Raw genomic sequence first — 16284 nt, forward strand, 5'->3', positions numbered from 1 at the left:
TTTGCACAGAATAACAAAAAAATATTGATTATTTCTCAATATATGGCTCCATCGCCATCCCTTAGATAATGGAGCTCTAGGTAGAATGCTTTATTAAAATCCAGATCATCTCCATACCTCATATGTTCAATATTTGTAATGCCTAGTCCTTAAGCATTTTTATAGTGTTTAGAAAATCAGACCAAGTTGGGCTTCATATCCTTTTTATTTACTTTGTTTATTTTGTCAGAAACAAGTAATGAAAATATCTTTTGAGAAAAAGAAATAATTGCCTATCCCTAAAGGAAACAGGCAATTGTCTTTCAAACTCAGAAAAATTGGATTACCTATAGTTGTTATAGTGAATACAGAAAACGTTACATTCCTGTGAATTTTATTGGTTCTTTTTAAATGAAAGTAATGGTTACCATAATCGCTAGAGACATCAGAAAATAATTTAATAAAATAACCTGGCTTAGGAAAATTCTATTTTACCTGACCAATATTCCTGAGTCTAGACATTCAGTAATAAATCCAACTTGTTAACAAAACCATTATCTTGGATGTCTCAAAGATCAAATAGTAGACAACTTAACTCATTTACCTTTTTGCCAGTCCCTGAACCTCCGTCCATGTTACCATTTTCCTAGATTCTCATAGAGTGTTGACGTTATAATGGGAGGCAGGGGAAGCATCCTTAAACCATTGGTTTTAAGAAAGGAACAGCATCAAAAGGGCCATACAAAAGACTGTAGATAAGGTAATGGAATATTCCCTGCTAATGCAGTAGTAGGCAAAAGTCACGAGTATAGCCTACTTTTGAAGTGCACAAGGTAAAATTTCATTTTCCTCTGCAGTGGAATGCAGCTCTTTTCAAGCTAAAATGACCAAAATCACATTACATTAGTTTCCTTCAGGGCACCCTAAGAGCAACTTCCTATTCAAGCCTTCACCGAAAGCATCAGTTAGAGCTTTATCACAAATGACTGTAAAGTTAATCCAGGGCAGAAATTAGGGCTGGAAACTAAACCAAATACCAAAATATCTGGTTCAAGTTTAGTTTTTATGCATTGTGAGAAGAATATGAGAGAACTGAGGTTTAGATTCATTCTGTCTTCCACATGTGTAGAAGTTCCTCAAAAAAGGTGGACATTTGGAGGGCAGTTAAAAATGGGATGTTTGTTGCTTATTGTATTCAAGGACTTCAGAAAGTTCATAGAAAATGCATAATATGAAAAAATCATACATTGATTTCAATTTTTTTGCACTAAAATAAACTCACACTTTAATTACATTTTTTGCATAAATTTTCGAAGTCACCTTATACGGGTTAGGTTCTTGGGCAGTTCAGAAATATCTAAAGCAACAGACATTAATCTGAGGTCCAAAGACAGAGTGGATACATAAATGTGAATCAAGAAAAAAGTCTCTTCTTTAGGACCAGCAGTTGACATAATGGGTATGTCACTGGACTCCCATGTAGCAGACCACGGTTCGAATCCCAGACCCAGTGGCTTAAACTCACACCGGGTGTGTGTGCATGCATGCCCAAGATCCTAAGAGGAGAATGGAGGAGAAGAGACTGTGGTGTGGTCATCCCCCCTGGGGGCCGATTTCTTGTTTCTGTCTCTCTCTGTCTTTCTGGGAAGTGCATGCATCCTATAGCAAAAACCTCTCCACAAAAAGGGGGAAAAAAAATCTCTTCATGATTTCTACTTTTAAAAGGATTTAAATCAAATTACAATAGTAATAGGTGTACCCATGACTTGATCACCAAATAATCACAGACATGTTTGTATCACAATTCCCTTCTTGCATGTATCTTGAGATAGTATTGCCCTATAGCATGCCCTATAGCACAAATATCTCTCTATAAAAAAATTAAATGTTGGTAATCTACTGGAATATCAGATTCCTCTGTGCCCTGGACTGAATTGTGTTGCCTCTCCCCTAAATTGATATTTTAAAATCTTAGCACCCAATAGGACTCTACCTGAAGGTAGGGAATATAAGGAGATAATTAAGATTAAATCAGGCCTTAAGAGAAGGGCTCTGGGGACCAGCAGTTAGCGTAATGACTATGTCGCTGGAATCCCATGTAGTCAACCATGGTTCAACTCCCAGACCCGACAGCTTAAACTCACGCCAGGCACGTGTGTGTGCCTGCCTAAGATCCCGAGAGGAGAACAGAGGAGAAGAGATTGCGACATGGCCATCCCCCCTGGGGGGGGGTGATTTCTCACTTTCTGTCTCTCTGTCTCTCTCTGTCTGGCGAGCACACGCGCCCCGTAGTGAAAACCTCTCAAAAAAAAAGAAAAAAGAAAAAGAAGAGAAGGGCTCTGATTTCATAGAATTAGTGTCCTTATAAGAAGAACACCAGAGCTTTTTCTCCCCTTCTTCCATGCTCATAGAGGTAAGAGGTAATGTGACCATGAAAGGAGATCATAGGCATCTACAAGCCAAGACAGAGGCCTTAAAATAAAACCCGCCTTACGGCACCTTGGTTTTAGACTCCTCAGCTTCCAAAACCATGACAAAAAAAAATATTCTGTTGTTTAAGCCACTCAGTCTGAGGTATTGTGTTATGGCATCCTAAGTAGACTTAATACACTCTTTATTCCTTGTATCTTACGTTATATATTTAGAGAACACTATTCTATGAAGTGCAATAGTTTCTTGAGACTACCAAAGTGCTCAATAACCCAAGGTAGAAAGAAATCTGTTGATTATAATGTGTATGGTAGTGTTTTTGACTGAATCAATATACAGTATATTCATTATAGAAAAATTAATTTGATATGCTGTAATGATACACAGTGACTGAATGTAAAATTTTTTTTTCGAAGTTAAGAAACCCTAATCTAGAGCAAGAGGACCATATACTCAGAGCTACATATTCTTATTATATAAATTTAGCCTTCCATTTACTCTGCTTCCTTAGAGACTTACTATTATAGATTGAACGTTGGTGTCCTTCTCCCTTTTTGCTCCCCTAATTAAAATGTTGAAATCTAGTCCACAATGTGTGGGCAGTAGGTGAGATCTTTGGGAGGTGGTTAGACCATGAGAGTAGAGTTCCCATGAATCAAATTAGTGCCATTTAAAGAGACTCCAGAGAGCTGGAAACACAGCAAAAAAGACTTCTGTCTATTAATCAAAACAAAGCCCTTCACTGGACATGGAATACGCAAGTGTCTTGATTTTAGATTTCCAGTCTCCAGAACTCTGAAAAATAAATATTCGTTGCTAAAGTAACCCATTCTACTTTTGCTATAGCAGTCCTTGCCTAATTCTAACTGCTACTAATTACTCAGTGTTGTAAGAACAAAATATTTTAAAGCTGTGGCTCTCAAAACACCATCTTTTATTGTTTGTGTAGGGTGGGAGACGGTTGTGGCAGCAGGGATTAGGATCCAGGAAAATTGCACTCTGAGGGCCTTCTTTCATTTGAGTAGCTATTTTGAGCTACACTATTCTAGGACACAGGGATGAATGATGAAGCCTCTAAGGAGACAGAGCATATAGCCTGCAATGAAATGTAGGTCTGTGAAAAATAATTTTAAAGCAGAATATTAAATGCTTAACACATTTTTGACTCTTATTTATATGTTCCTAGGGCATGTGCACTCGCTGGAGAGAGAGAGAGAGACAGAGACCAAGACAGTGAGAGGAAAAGTGAGAAATCACCTCCCAGGGTGAATGGCCATCACGCCATCTCTGCTTTCCCATTCTCTTCCCAAGACCTTGGGTATGCACACACACTCACCTAGCTTGAGTTTCAAACCACCAGGTCTGGGACTTGAACTAAAGTCAGCCATGTGGGAATCCAGCAACATAACCACTATGACATCTGTTGGCCCCACATACTCTTTATTCTTACAGAAAGGGTTTCCTCCCTTAAATTCTGGTCATCAAGAACTTACTCATATTTCAGATCCCAATTTGTATAGAATACAGGAAAATACCTGACTATAGTGTTACTTGTGGAGAAAAAAATGCTTAGTACTTCAAAATTCTCCTCACATGTCTTCATTTTTTTTCCATGAAATTCTCAATAATATCTGGATAGTGATATTCTTTAGCAATGAAATTACCATTTTTTTCACATAACATATAAGAGTGAATGTATTCTACCCTGAAAGACTGCATCCATTAGTAAATATTTTTATTTTCCTCTCTATGTGATGGTTGGTTCCTTGAGAGCCAGATATGTGACTTAGTTGTCCATATATTTCTCCGGTATTAAGAACAGTGCTTATGGTACCATTTAGTAAGAACTTGTTGAACAGGGACCAGCAGTTAGTGTAATGGCTATGTTGCTGGACTCCCATGTAGTCGACTTATACTATATATATATGCCGCTGGACCCAGTGGCTTAAACTCTCGCCAAGTGCATGTGCGTGAGTGTCCAAGATCCCGAGAGGAGAATGGAGGAGAAGGGATTGTGGCATGACCATCCCCTCTGGGGGGTGATTTCTCGCTTTCTGTCTCTCTGTCTCTCTCTGTTTCTCTGTCTCTCTCTGTCTCTCTGACAAGAGCATGCACCCTATAGCAAAAGCCTCTCCAAAAAAAGAAAAAAAAAATTGTTGAATGAATAAATAACTCAATATCACAGGATAAAACCAGCAAATTATGTCACTATAAAAATTACTTGACAAAAGGCTTGTTTCTGAACACAGATGTTCTCAACTGTTCAATTCCAAAGTGTGGCTGAAATCGGTTTACTGCACTGATCCTTGCCTGATAATTCCTTTGGATTTAATTAGAGTAAGAACTTCTTAACTGTTGTCATTATGTTCATGGAGCATGTTCCTACAAAGTCAAACATGTTATTTATGCTCACAAATACCTAAAACATTGCTTTGAGAGGTGGCTCTGTTTTAATGTGATACTATAAATTTTTCACAATTGTTACACTAAGGCCATTCAGACAATATAATCAAAAAGAAGCCACTTAATCAAGAAGAAACAAGGGACTTAAATGATAAAAGTCTAGAACTATTTACTGAAGTGTTTTTAGCAATACTAGCATTTCAAATCAGAAAGAAATTCATATAAAATACATATAGTCCTCTTATTCTTTTACTATATATAATGCCGCTTACAGCTTAATGCATTAGTTCATGCTTTGTTGTTCACTAGAGCAAAATATGAAAGCAAGACTACGAATATCTCATGAAAATAATATTTAAAAAGATGCAGTGAGACAAAAGGCTCTCTTCTCTAACAAGTTTCTTACAGAATAATAATTGAAGAAATCAAACATCTTATAATAGATGCACTATTCATAGTCTCCCAAAAGTATTGATTTGGATACAACATGATTTAGGAAAGTAAAGTAAACTCAATCTTAGGAAGATCTGCACAAAAATTTGAATGATTTCTGATAACTAACATCAGTCATTTATCACACTTGCCAAATTCTCGCCTCCTGATACATTATTTACATCTAAAAGATGACATTAATGACATCAAGCATTACATGGAGCCAAACAAAGGTGTATAATAAATTAACAGCCTAGTAGTAATGGTCATCATAAGAATGCATTTTATTTTATTTTATTATTTTTTTGGAGAGATTTTTGCTATAGGGCATGTGTGCTCACCAGAGAGAAAGAGAAAGACAGAAAGACAGAAAGTGAGAAATCACCCTCTCCTCAGGGGATGGCCATGCCACAATCTTTCGCCTCCTTTCTCCTTTAAGGATTTTGGGCATGCATGGGCATGCCTATGTGCCCAGTGTGAGGTTTAAACTGCCACGCCTGGAATTCAAACTGGGGTTGACTATGTGGTAGTCCAGCGACGGAACCATTACATCATCTGCTGGTCCCAGGATGTATTTTATTAATAGAGACCTAAATTTCTTTCTGCCTGATTAAAAATATATATTGACAATTACATATCTTTTTAAAAAAATATATTTTGCCATAGGGCATGTGCATTCACCATAGAGAGACAGAGAGAGAGAGAGGGAGAATGAGAAATCACCCCCTAGTGGAGATGACAACACCAAAATCCTATCTCCTCTATTCTCCACTCAGGATTTTGGGCGCGCGCGCGCGCACACACACACACACACACACACACACACACACACACACAATGTTTTTCAGGCCACTGGGTTCAAGACTCAAACCTGCAGAGTTGATCACATGGCATCAGCACCTACTGGCCCCAACTATTCTATATTTCAATACATAAGAGGAATACAGAACAATCTAAGTTTTAAAATTCTGTTTCTCTATTCAGAAATTAAAGTTCCATTTTAAACTGAATACAGATTGCATAAAGTAGGTGGAAAAAGTTTAAATACAGTTGATCCTCATTATCCCCAAATTCAGTATTGACAAATTTACCTACTCACGAAAATCTATTTGTAATCCCAAAATCATTACTTGTGTTGCTTTCATAGTGTTCAAGGACATGCAAAAAGTCCAGAAATCCATCATGCTGCCAGTTCTGACCTACGTCAGACAAGGGGACTCTGGGCCTTCCAGCTTTAGTCCTTTTACAGAGATGCTGAGAGGTATAAAGATGATGGATGATGATGAAGATGACAGGGAGCAGTGCTGGGCAATGCAGCACTCAACCCAGATGGACAGGGTTCGAATCCCTTCTCTTGGGTCTGTTAATGGGGTGGCTTCAGGCAGATTATTTAATACTTTTAAGTATTGTGTTTTTTTTTAAATCAAGAAAACACTCTATTAAGATGGGTCGTTTTTAGAACTCATGACTATAATCTATGATATGTATATAGTTATATGTACATTTCTCCTAGGAGCAATGGGTTTGTGTTCAGTAGCTGAATGTTTGTGGCAATTTTATAGACTATAGCTACTATGAGTAATGAAAACCCATTGCATTTAATCAAGTGCATATTGATTCCAAAACTAATAAAATTTAAATATATACTTGAATAAGAGTGTAAACAATGCCAATTAAACATTTTGAATAAATGAAAACTATTGTGTAACTATGTATTTCTTTGAGTACTAATTTCTCAGACCTTCTCCCAGATCTTTATGGCTAAAAAATATATAGACATTGGCCTGGTCACAGATGTATGGGTGGTGGGGTGCCACTGAATGTTGCTTGGAGCCATATGGGAAGGCCCTGGGTTCAAATCCTGGGTTGACCTGAGTACTCCAGGTACACCTGTGATTCTGGCTGGCTGGAGGACTGGGGAGAAGAACCACAGCATGGCAGAAATCTATTAGGGGTCACTTTCTATCTTTCTTTTAGATGCATGAATTAACTATATATAGATATATATTTATATATAGATATATATTTACCTATAGGCCATGTAACGTCCAGATTCCATTAGTTGTGATGGAGAAGAGATCAGTGTTGTAGATTCCACTAAAATGACACTGAAATAAATGAAAAAAAAAACTTTAAGTTTCAATACAACAAAATTCAGATGACTACAAAATACACTTGATTTACTTTTTCCCCTATCATTCATAAAATATAATTTGAATCAGAAAGAAATTATACTTATAAAAGTTCACGTGTTCTCATTCTGAACTCTATATATGTTACAAAGAAGAGGAAGATCTGAAATAGGAATATGTGAAATATATTTTTTTAATGGAAAGGCAACACTGAATTCTTATAGCAAGGAAATTTAAAGATAAAAGACTGCTCTAAGTGATATTCCAGAAAGAATAAATCACACACTAGTCTTAATGAATAGCCAGAGCTGTACATGTTTCATAATTTCTAATCCTATTTCTTTTTTGTTTGTTTGTTTGGAGAGGTTTTTGCTATAGGGCATGTGCGCTCACCAGAAAGACAGAGAGAGATAGAAAACGAGAAATCACCCCTGCCCCCCTCCCAGGGAGGATGGCCACGCTGCAATTCCTTCTCCTCCATTATCCTCTCAGGATCTTGGGCACCCACACATATGCACCTGGCGTGAGTTTAAGCCTGATCCAGGATTCAAACTGCGGTCAGTTACATGAGTTCAGCAACATAGTCATTATGCTAACTGCTGTTCTCCCCCAATCCCATTTCTAAAAATAGAAATACATCTTTCAGGAGTAGATATGAAATGTGGGTAGCGAATCAGTACATTAATAATTATGCCATCTTCTAGAATGACACAGCAATACAGTCCTCCCTTAATGATAATACTTATTCATTTGAAAAAATAGTTTAGGCACTTTTTTGTGTGTTAGGTGTGAGATGGGGTGTGAAAAACACAAACATGACTATATTATCCCTTCTTCCTTAGACGGCCCACAATGTAGGGGGAAGACAGTATAAAAATGATACTCTAGCAATAAGTGAAAGATGTCATAAAATGTCATGACATACTTCTATCTTCAGAAGTGAATAAAATTTGCATAATATTGTTAATAAAAAGGATAATTTTCAAAAAGAGAGATTATTTAAAGTTGACTTGTCAAAGAAAACTTTTTTCATTAGGTAATATTTATTGAGAATCCCATACTAGCTTTACAATAAAAGAACAGAGTAATAATATGATTAGTGAAATTTTTCTTAGTTGTGATAAGACTTGCACACACACAAACGCATATACACAAAACTAGATCTACAAACTGAAATGTGGAGCCAGCAGATGGTGCAGTGGTTATGTCACTGGGCTGTCACATGGCTGACTGCAGTCCCAGTCTTGGACTTGGTCTTTTAAAAATCACACGCATGCCCAAGATCTTGGGAGGAGAATGGAGGAGAAGGGATTGCAGCGTGGTCATTCCCCCCTGGGAGGTGATTCCTCACGTTCCCTCTCAGTGTGCCTGTCTCTCTTTCTCTCCCTGGGAGGGCATGTGCCCTAAGGCAAAAACCTCTCAAAAAAAAAACAAAAACAAACAAACAAACAAACAAAAAATCCAAATAAATGAAGTGTAACACATTCATATATCCTAATGCATGAATGCTAGCATTGGTTCCCATATTTTTGTTTTAAATCGATGTTTCTGATGTCTTTATTTGAGAGTGGTAAGGAATTATAAGAATAGTAAATACTTGAATATTTTAAAAATTATACTTAACAGTAGTAAAGTTTAAACTATGAAGTTTGCAAGATATGTACAAGACTACCAGATTCCCCTATGTCATTATAAAACTACAGTCAGATAAGTACATAAAGAAGAATTACAGAGAGAAATCTAAATTTAATTTTAGGTACTAAATTCACACTTAAAATTTACAAAATAATAATTAATTACTAACAAAGTAATAGCAGATTATTTAGTAATAATCTGTTTTGACTAAAACACAGTCACAAGGATATTATTTGACAAATAAACGAACAGGATAAACCAACACAATTAATATTAGATTTTTCATACACAGTTGCTTGTGCCATTTTGAAATAAGCTCTCACTGCATATTTTTCTGTTTGAAAAGTCACTGTTTAAATACAATGAACATGTTCTCCATCTGGAATGCTGAAGGACAGAAGAAAACCAGAAGGAGTTTCTATGAAAAGTTCAATAAAATCACTATTTTTTACATAGACTGATCGAGAATACAAGAAAGAAGAATCAAAGCACCAAAATGAAGAATAGAATAAGCAATATCACCAGAGACCTTCTAGACATTAAAAGGAAAAAAGGAGTATAAAGGAATCTATAAAAACCTCTGTGCCAATAAATTAGATAAATAAGAAATGCACAAATTCCTAAAACAAAACAAAATACTAGAACTGATTTAAAAAGAAACAGGAAATCTCAATAGGTCAACAACAAATAAAGAGATGAAATTAGCAAAGGAATAAACTTCCTAGAAAGCAAAGTTCAGAACCAGATGGATTCACTTGTAAATTGTATCAAACCTTAAAAAAATTAATATCAGGCCAGTCAACTGCATGGTGGTTACGGTGGCTAGCTCCCACATGGCCAACTGAGTGGTTTGAATCTTGGATCTGGAGGCTTGAAAAATACCCCAGCTACATGTCACATGCCCAAAAGTGGAGAATGGAGGAGAAGGGACTGCAGCATGGCCATACTCCCTGCGGGGTGATTTCTCACTTTCCCTTACTCTCTGGCAGGTGCACAAACTCTATACAAAACTTAAAAAAAAAAAAGTACAAAAGTACATTGATGCCAATCTTTCACAAAATCTTCCCTAAAAAACAATGGACAGGAACATTTTCCAATTAATTCATTAGTTCTGTAAGACTTACATTCAATACTAATCATACCCCCAAAAAAAATAAAAAGAGAGAGAGAAAGATCACAAGAAAAAGGAAGTACACTATTAAATGTTTCTAATTATAAATTTTAAAAATCCTCAACAAAATACTTGCAAATACTACTCTTATAACATTCAAAAAAAGTCATTATACAACATTGCTATAGTTTTAATATGTCCCTCCCAAATTCAGGTTTTGAGCAATTGAAATGGAATTAAGAGAGTTAAAAACTTGATCCAGTTATGGTGTCAAAAGTGGGGCTTGGGACCAGTCTGTAGCCTGGCGATTAAGATCTCAGCTGGGCTGGACTGAGGTGTATATCATGCTGGGTAAAATATCTTCACAATCTAAATGATGTATAGCGATTTAATGTATGAATAATAATAAAAAATTAATTTAAAGACTTTAAAAAGGTGGCTGTATCCCACACAGCCATCATACGGTTTGAGTCCCAAACCTAGTGGTTTGAGAAATACATTGGGTTTGTACACATGCATGTCTGAAATCTGCAAAAGAGGGAGAAATGGAGAAAGGATTGCAAAATAACCATTTCTCTTTCTCTTTCTCTGCCTCTTGGAGAGTGTGCACGCTTTCAGACAAATTAAAAAAAAAAAAAAGTGAGTCTTTTGGAATGAGAGCCAGATTAAGGTAATCAGGGCAGAGCCCCCATGATTGAGAGCTGGTGGGTTTCTAAGGAGAGTGAATGAGACAGACTCACTGATGGGTATATCTGCTCTGCTCTCATCCTTATGGTATGGTTGAGACTGAAAAGTGCCCACCGGTACTGGTCCCCGGACCTTAGATCTCCAAACTCTGAGCTGAATAAATCTTTATTCTCTAAAAATTAACCAGATTCAGGTATTTGTTATTAGAAACATAACAGACAAGAATGAACATTAAATAGTGTTGTTTTGCAAAAAAAATTTAAGAAACACCAGTCTGGTAAACAGACATGGAGTCAACAATCTGGTCAGTTAATCTAGATTGGAGAGGACCAGCAGATGACATAAGGTTTACATCACTAGACTCCCAGTCAACTGTGGATCGAGTCTCAGACCTGGTGGCTTAAAACTCATGCCTGCATGTTCTCATATGTGCCCAAAATCCCAAAAGGAGGATGGAGGAGAAGGGACTGGTGTGGCCATCCCACATGGAGAGTGATTTCTCACTTTCTGTCTTCCTCTGTTTCTCTGGCGAGTGCATGCACCCTATAGCAAAAGTGTCTCTCTAAAAAAGAAAAATCTATTTTGGATTGCCTTATTTGTTAAAATGTAAATTTAATGATAAATTTTGACTAAAACTAATGAGATCCAGTCAATGTGCTGTGCAGCATACTATTTTGGTAAATACATATGGTGATATTTATTTTAAAGTATGTTTAACATGTGATTGTTAATAACAACAAATTCTAATCATTTTTGTAAGAATAACATTATAAGCTAGGTCAGTTTTATACTGGTTATGCCCTTAAAATAATGTGTATATTAATCGACTAGCATTAAATTATTCTTCTTCTCACTCAACATGTCAATTTCTAGAATGTTGTTTTACTATTGTGTTACTTTTATTTTCCCAGTTTTGCCAGAGGGCATGTGTGATTGCCAGAGAGAGATAGAGAGACAGAGACAGAGAGATTGAGGAAGAAAGAACCACCCTATGGGTGCATAGTCACACCACAATCACTTCTCCAGTTCTCTATCCTGTCAAGATTTTAAGCATGCGAGCATCTACACCTGATATTGTTTCTCAAACTGCCAGGTCCAGGACTCAAACTGTATGGTCAACCATATAAGATTCAGCTCCCACAAGGCTGGTCTTCCATTGTGTTCCTAAATAACATCTAAGAATTTTACTGTTTTTTCCATCTCAAACTTGTATTTTTGTTATTGTTACTAAATATCAAGATGCATATTGAATGTGATATATTAATCATAATACCCAAAGTCAAAATGGATTCTCTGCTTGAATCAATATGTCAGTTTTAGAAATTAACAGATGGAATAAGATCAGAAGTAAAACGCCTATGAATTATAAACCTCAAAAAAATAGAGGGACACTGAATCTCGACAGAAAGCTTATAGATAAAATGACTAAGTTTGATATGATCAAAAAGCATTTTAAGAGAAATTGATGTATATTCATTATTTATTCTATTTTATGTGAAGAGGCTTATAAATTTATAGAAATACAAACACATGTAATTTCTCCTCAAAATAGCTGACATTGGAAAGATGAAGAAAATTACATATTTCCCTTAAGAGTGGCGATAGCTGATTGCAATGAATTTATACCAAAACAATAGCTTACTTGAAATTTCCAGCAGCGTTAAAGGGGTTTTTTACTTTCAAAATGATTTCCTTTGATTGATAACACGGTGCTTCACATTTTATGATTTCCTAAAATAAAAATATATGTAATATATATGCATATATCATACTATATGATAATAAAAATGAATATCCTGAATTATAAAATAGAAACTTAAAATATACAAACTGTTCTTACTGTCTTTCCTCAGATTCCCCCCCCTCTCCCCACATGTTACCCGTTATCCATAACCATTTTCCATGTTTCTATATCCTCTAATCTTTCAGTTTCAGCCATAAGGCATTAAAAAGACAAATAGAGAGACAAGACATTTATGGGACACAGAAATGGATTGTTATCTGTTGATGATAACATGTCTATACACGTTGTCTATACGCCTATCTGGACTGGTGTGAAGTGTATTCATGTTGGAAAATTCACTTTATAAGCTAAGTGATGTACAGTGATTGAATGTATAAAATAAATTGAAATTAAATATATTAAATATATATATACACAAACTGTCCCTTTAAATATTACTTCACATAATATAAATATTACATTTTATGAAATCTTACAAGAATTAAACTGATTTATATAATTTTCCTTTACCCACAAACATTGTACTGCTCAAATCTGGGTGGGAAAGGATAAAAATATCTTTTCTCTCATCATTGATCCAGCATACTGTGCTAATAATTAAACTATTAGTCAAAATAATGTCACAAAAATTGATTTGCATAAAATTGGTTGTGTTGACTGAACATAATCTCAGATTTGCAAATTAATCAGTCAAATACAAAGTATGCATGACATAAGGAAGAGGCAGGCGTGTGTGCATGAATATCTATGTAAGAGGTGCATGAGCATGGCATGCCTGTGCTTATAATGAAGTGGCTACACTGACATATTTGTATTATAAAAAGAGCACAGATATAAAATAAATCTTCAAATTATACCCAGGACTGCTTTAACTTAAGTCATGTTTCCATGGCGGAAGAATGCATGTGGTAATATCTTTGACTGAACCAATATACAGTATTCATGATGGGGAAATTCATTTGGTATGCTGTAATGATACACAGTGATTGAAAAAAAGAAGTAGAAAACAAAACAAAAACAAGAAAGATGATTAAGGAACAAGAGATGCGTAGAAATAAAATGTGGAAAAACAGCCATGCTTGTCACATACATGGCCTGAGAAGAGAAGCAAAGACACACAAAATAGAAAAAATTTACTTACAATGGCTTTAAATTTGCAGACTTCCCCTTTAAGAGCAAAAGTCATGGTAGCACCTATGATTGTAGTCTTGGGTTTGGAAATTGATAGCAGTATAGCTTCAAAAAAAACGGAGGAAGCGGCTGGTGAACTTCACAGTGATATCAGTACTATCTCTATAGAATACAAAAGAGGAAACATTTTAATGAAAAAAAGACAACTAACAAGCAAATATTCAGTTTAGACTGTGTCTCAGAGTATTCACTTTGATAAAATTAAAGACAGCTTGCACATATTCTCGCTGTTCTGATTCTGTAATAATCAGGACAGGCTAAACATTTGCTATATTAAGACCATGCATGTGTTCCCAGATCTAGTTCTTGCCTTACGTCTGGTTTTATAAATACTGGTGATAAGGCAGAAAAAAAAAATTAGACAGCTGACATTCTCAAGAAGCCTACAATCTAGCTGTCATTGGTTAAGACATGTTGATCCAGTGTGTAAACATCTAAAAGTTAATACCCAAATGTTCAAATAGATAGCAAATATTAGATTGTCTAACAGTGAGCCACAGGAAGTCAGATATGTATGTTTTGAGTGAAATTCTTTATTATTGTTTAGGCACCTTGTTAATCATGTTACTTGCTTTGTTCACATGGAGAAAATAATTGAGAAAGACTAAGAATTTTAAAAATACCTAACCATGGTTGAAAATAAATTTCAAAGGTCAAATCAAAATAGCGAAAGCTAGGTAGCATGTTTTTCATTTGAAAGAAATTCTATTTCTTTAAATTATTACTTAATAATTTTATTTAACTTTATTCATCATTATTAGTTTTTATTTTGACCAGAGAGAAACACACAGAGAGAGAAAGAGAGAGAGAGAGAAAGTGAGAAAGCAAGCTGCCAGGTTTGAGACTTGAACCACAGTTGGCCATGTGGGAGTCCAACGCCCTCAACTACCACAACACCTGCCAGCTCCAAGAAATCCTACTTAAAAGAAGAAATAAAGAAATCAATAAGAAATAAAGCAGGCCCATTTCCTTTCATTTTCAACTTTGTAGTGTACAACAGTATACTGATGAAGTCTATGGGTTTGGCGGAGATTATACTTATCAGTTTGTATTGATATGAAACACCCTGGCACCCAAGCAATCTAGCATGACTACACATAGGTTACATATGTGAGGCTTAACCGCAGCTGATACGAGTCTTGGAAGAACGTTCCATTATCCTCTAATAACATAAGATCATGGGAAGCTCATGAAGAGTTGCTACATAAACCTTTCTCACTTGCCTTCTTATCTCCCCTGAGAAGCTCTCACTAGCCAGTTTCTCACTGCCTCCTGGATTCTGATGAGATATGAAATTTGCTACCTTGTCCACTTTGGAGTAGGGTGACAGGTGATAAAAGTGCTAATGGCCTACTAAATTGATTCCTCAGCAATGAAATGTCCACTATCCATGATGCACCCATCTGACCCTTTTTATCGGTGTTGCCCTGCACAAAAGACATGGGGACTGGTACCTTTGACTACTCTCGTTTTCACTGTTTACGTAAGTGATCAACTCTGAATCAAGAAGGGGTCACTGTTTCATTCCAAGCTGAATCTTTCGGCCTTGCCTTAGCTTGCCACAACTGTGAGTAATAAATCTTAGGGGAAGTTTACTTTTGCTTTTACTCTGTGATTTATCATTTAGTCAGAATTATACATTATATCACAGTTAATTATTTTTCTTAAGAGAGATTTTTTGTTATGGGGTGTATGTGCTCACAGTAGAGACAAAGAGAGAGAAAGCAAGAAATCATCCCCCAGGGGGATGGTCATGCCATAATCCCTTCTCTTCCATTCTCCTCCTGAGACTTCGGGCATACACACACACATGCCTGGGGTGAGTTTCAAGCTGCAGGGTCAGAGAATCAAACCATGGTCGGTCTAGTACTGCAAGGTCAGAGAATCAAACCATGGTCGGTCTAGTAGGAGTTCAGCACCTTAACCACTATGGCACCAGCTGGCCTGCACAGTTACTCTTACACATAAATAACTACCTGCCACCTTCTCTCATGATTTCCAAAGTTGGGAATAGAGATGAGAATAGATTCCCTTGGCTTAACTTTCTCAAAACTTTTCTATAGCTACTATTGAATGGGTGAAACTAGGGAGCAGTAAAGAGTAAGACGAATGAGTTTTCTGTTTTTGGGGGGGGAGATTTTCACTATAGGGCGCATACGCTCGCCAGACAGACAGAGACATAGAGACAGAAAGCGAGAAATCACTTCCCAGGGGGGATGGTCACGCTGTAATCCCTTCTCTTCCATTCTCCTCTCGGGATCTTGGGCACGCATGCACACGCGCCCGGCGTGAGTTTTAAGTCACCGGGTCCGGGACGTGAACCGCGGTCGACTATGTGGGAGTCCAGCAACATAGCAATTACGCCAACTGCTGGTTCCCATGAATGAGATTTTAAAATCGCCAAAATATTCCCCAAATTGAACCCTCCTACACTGTTGGTGGGAATTTAAACTAGTTCAACCACTGTGGAGAACAATATGGAGGTTCCTCAAAAATCTACAAATAGAACTACCATTTGATCCAGCAATCCCACTCCTGGG

The 16284-nt window shown here is 36.5% G+C and overlaps 1 protein-coding gene, 1 long non-coding RNA gene and 1 other non-coding gene across 3 annotated transcripts in view; 1 reads left to right on the forward strand and 2 right to left on the reverse strand.

Annotated features, from left to right (window-relative positions):
• Nucleotides 1-7300: 7300 nt before the first annotated feature.
• LOC114004644 (uncharacterized) lies at nucleotides 7301-13766 on the reverse strand. The gene is made up of 3 exons (XR_003546756.1): nucleotides 13695-13766; nucleotides 12452-12540; nucleotides 7301-7352 (listed from the first exon to the last, which is right to left on the reverse strand). It is a non-coding gene; the product is annotated as an uncharacterized LOC114004644 (long non-coding RNA).
• A 25-nt stretch (nucleotides 13767-13791) lies between these two features.
• LOC114004649 (cilia- and flagella-associated protein 47-like) overlaps nucleotides 13792-16284 on the reverse strand; it is a 52765-nt gene continuing 50272 nt past the window's right edge. Inside the window, exon 9 of the mRNA XM_027765699.1 lies at nucleotides 13792-13846. Within this exon, the coding sequence (XP_027621500.1) occupies nucleotides 13792-13846 (55 nt within the window). The remainder of the gene's footprint in view (nucleotides 13847-16284) is intronic.
• LOC114004653 (small nucleolar RNA SNORA72) lies at nucleotides 13957-14088 on the forward strand. The gene has a single exon (XR_003546758.1). It is a non-coding gene; the product is annotated as a small nucleolar RNA SNORA72 (small nucleolar RNA).

Source organism: Tupaia chinensis, unplaced genomic scaffold (assembly GCF_000334495.1).
Source record: "Tupaia chinensis unplaced genomic scaffold, TupChi_1.0 Scaffold139466_1, whole genome shotgun sequence".
Classification (NCBI taxonomy): Eukaryota; Metazoa; Chordata; class Mammalia; order Scandentia; family Tupaiidae; genus Tupaia; species Tupaia belangeri.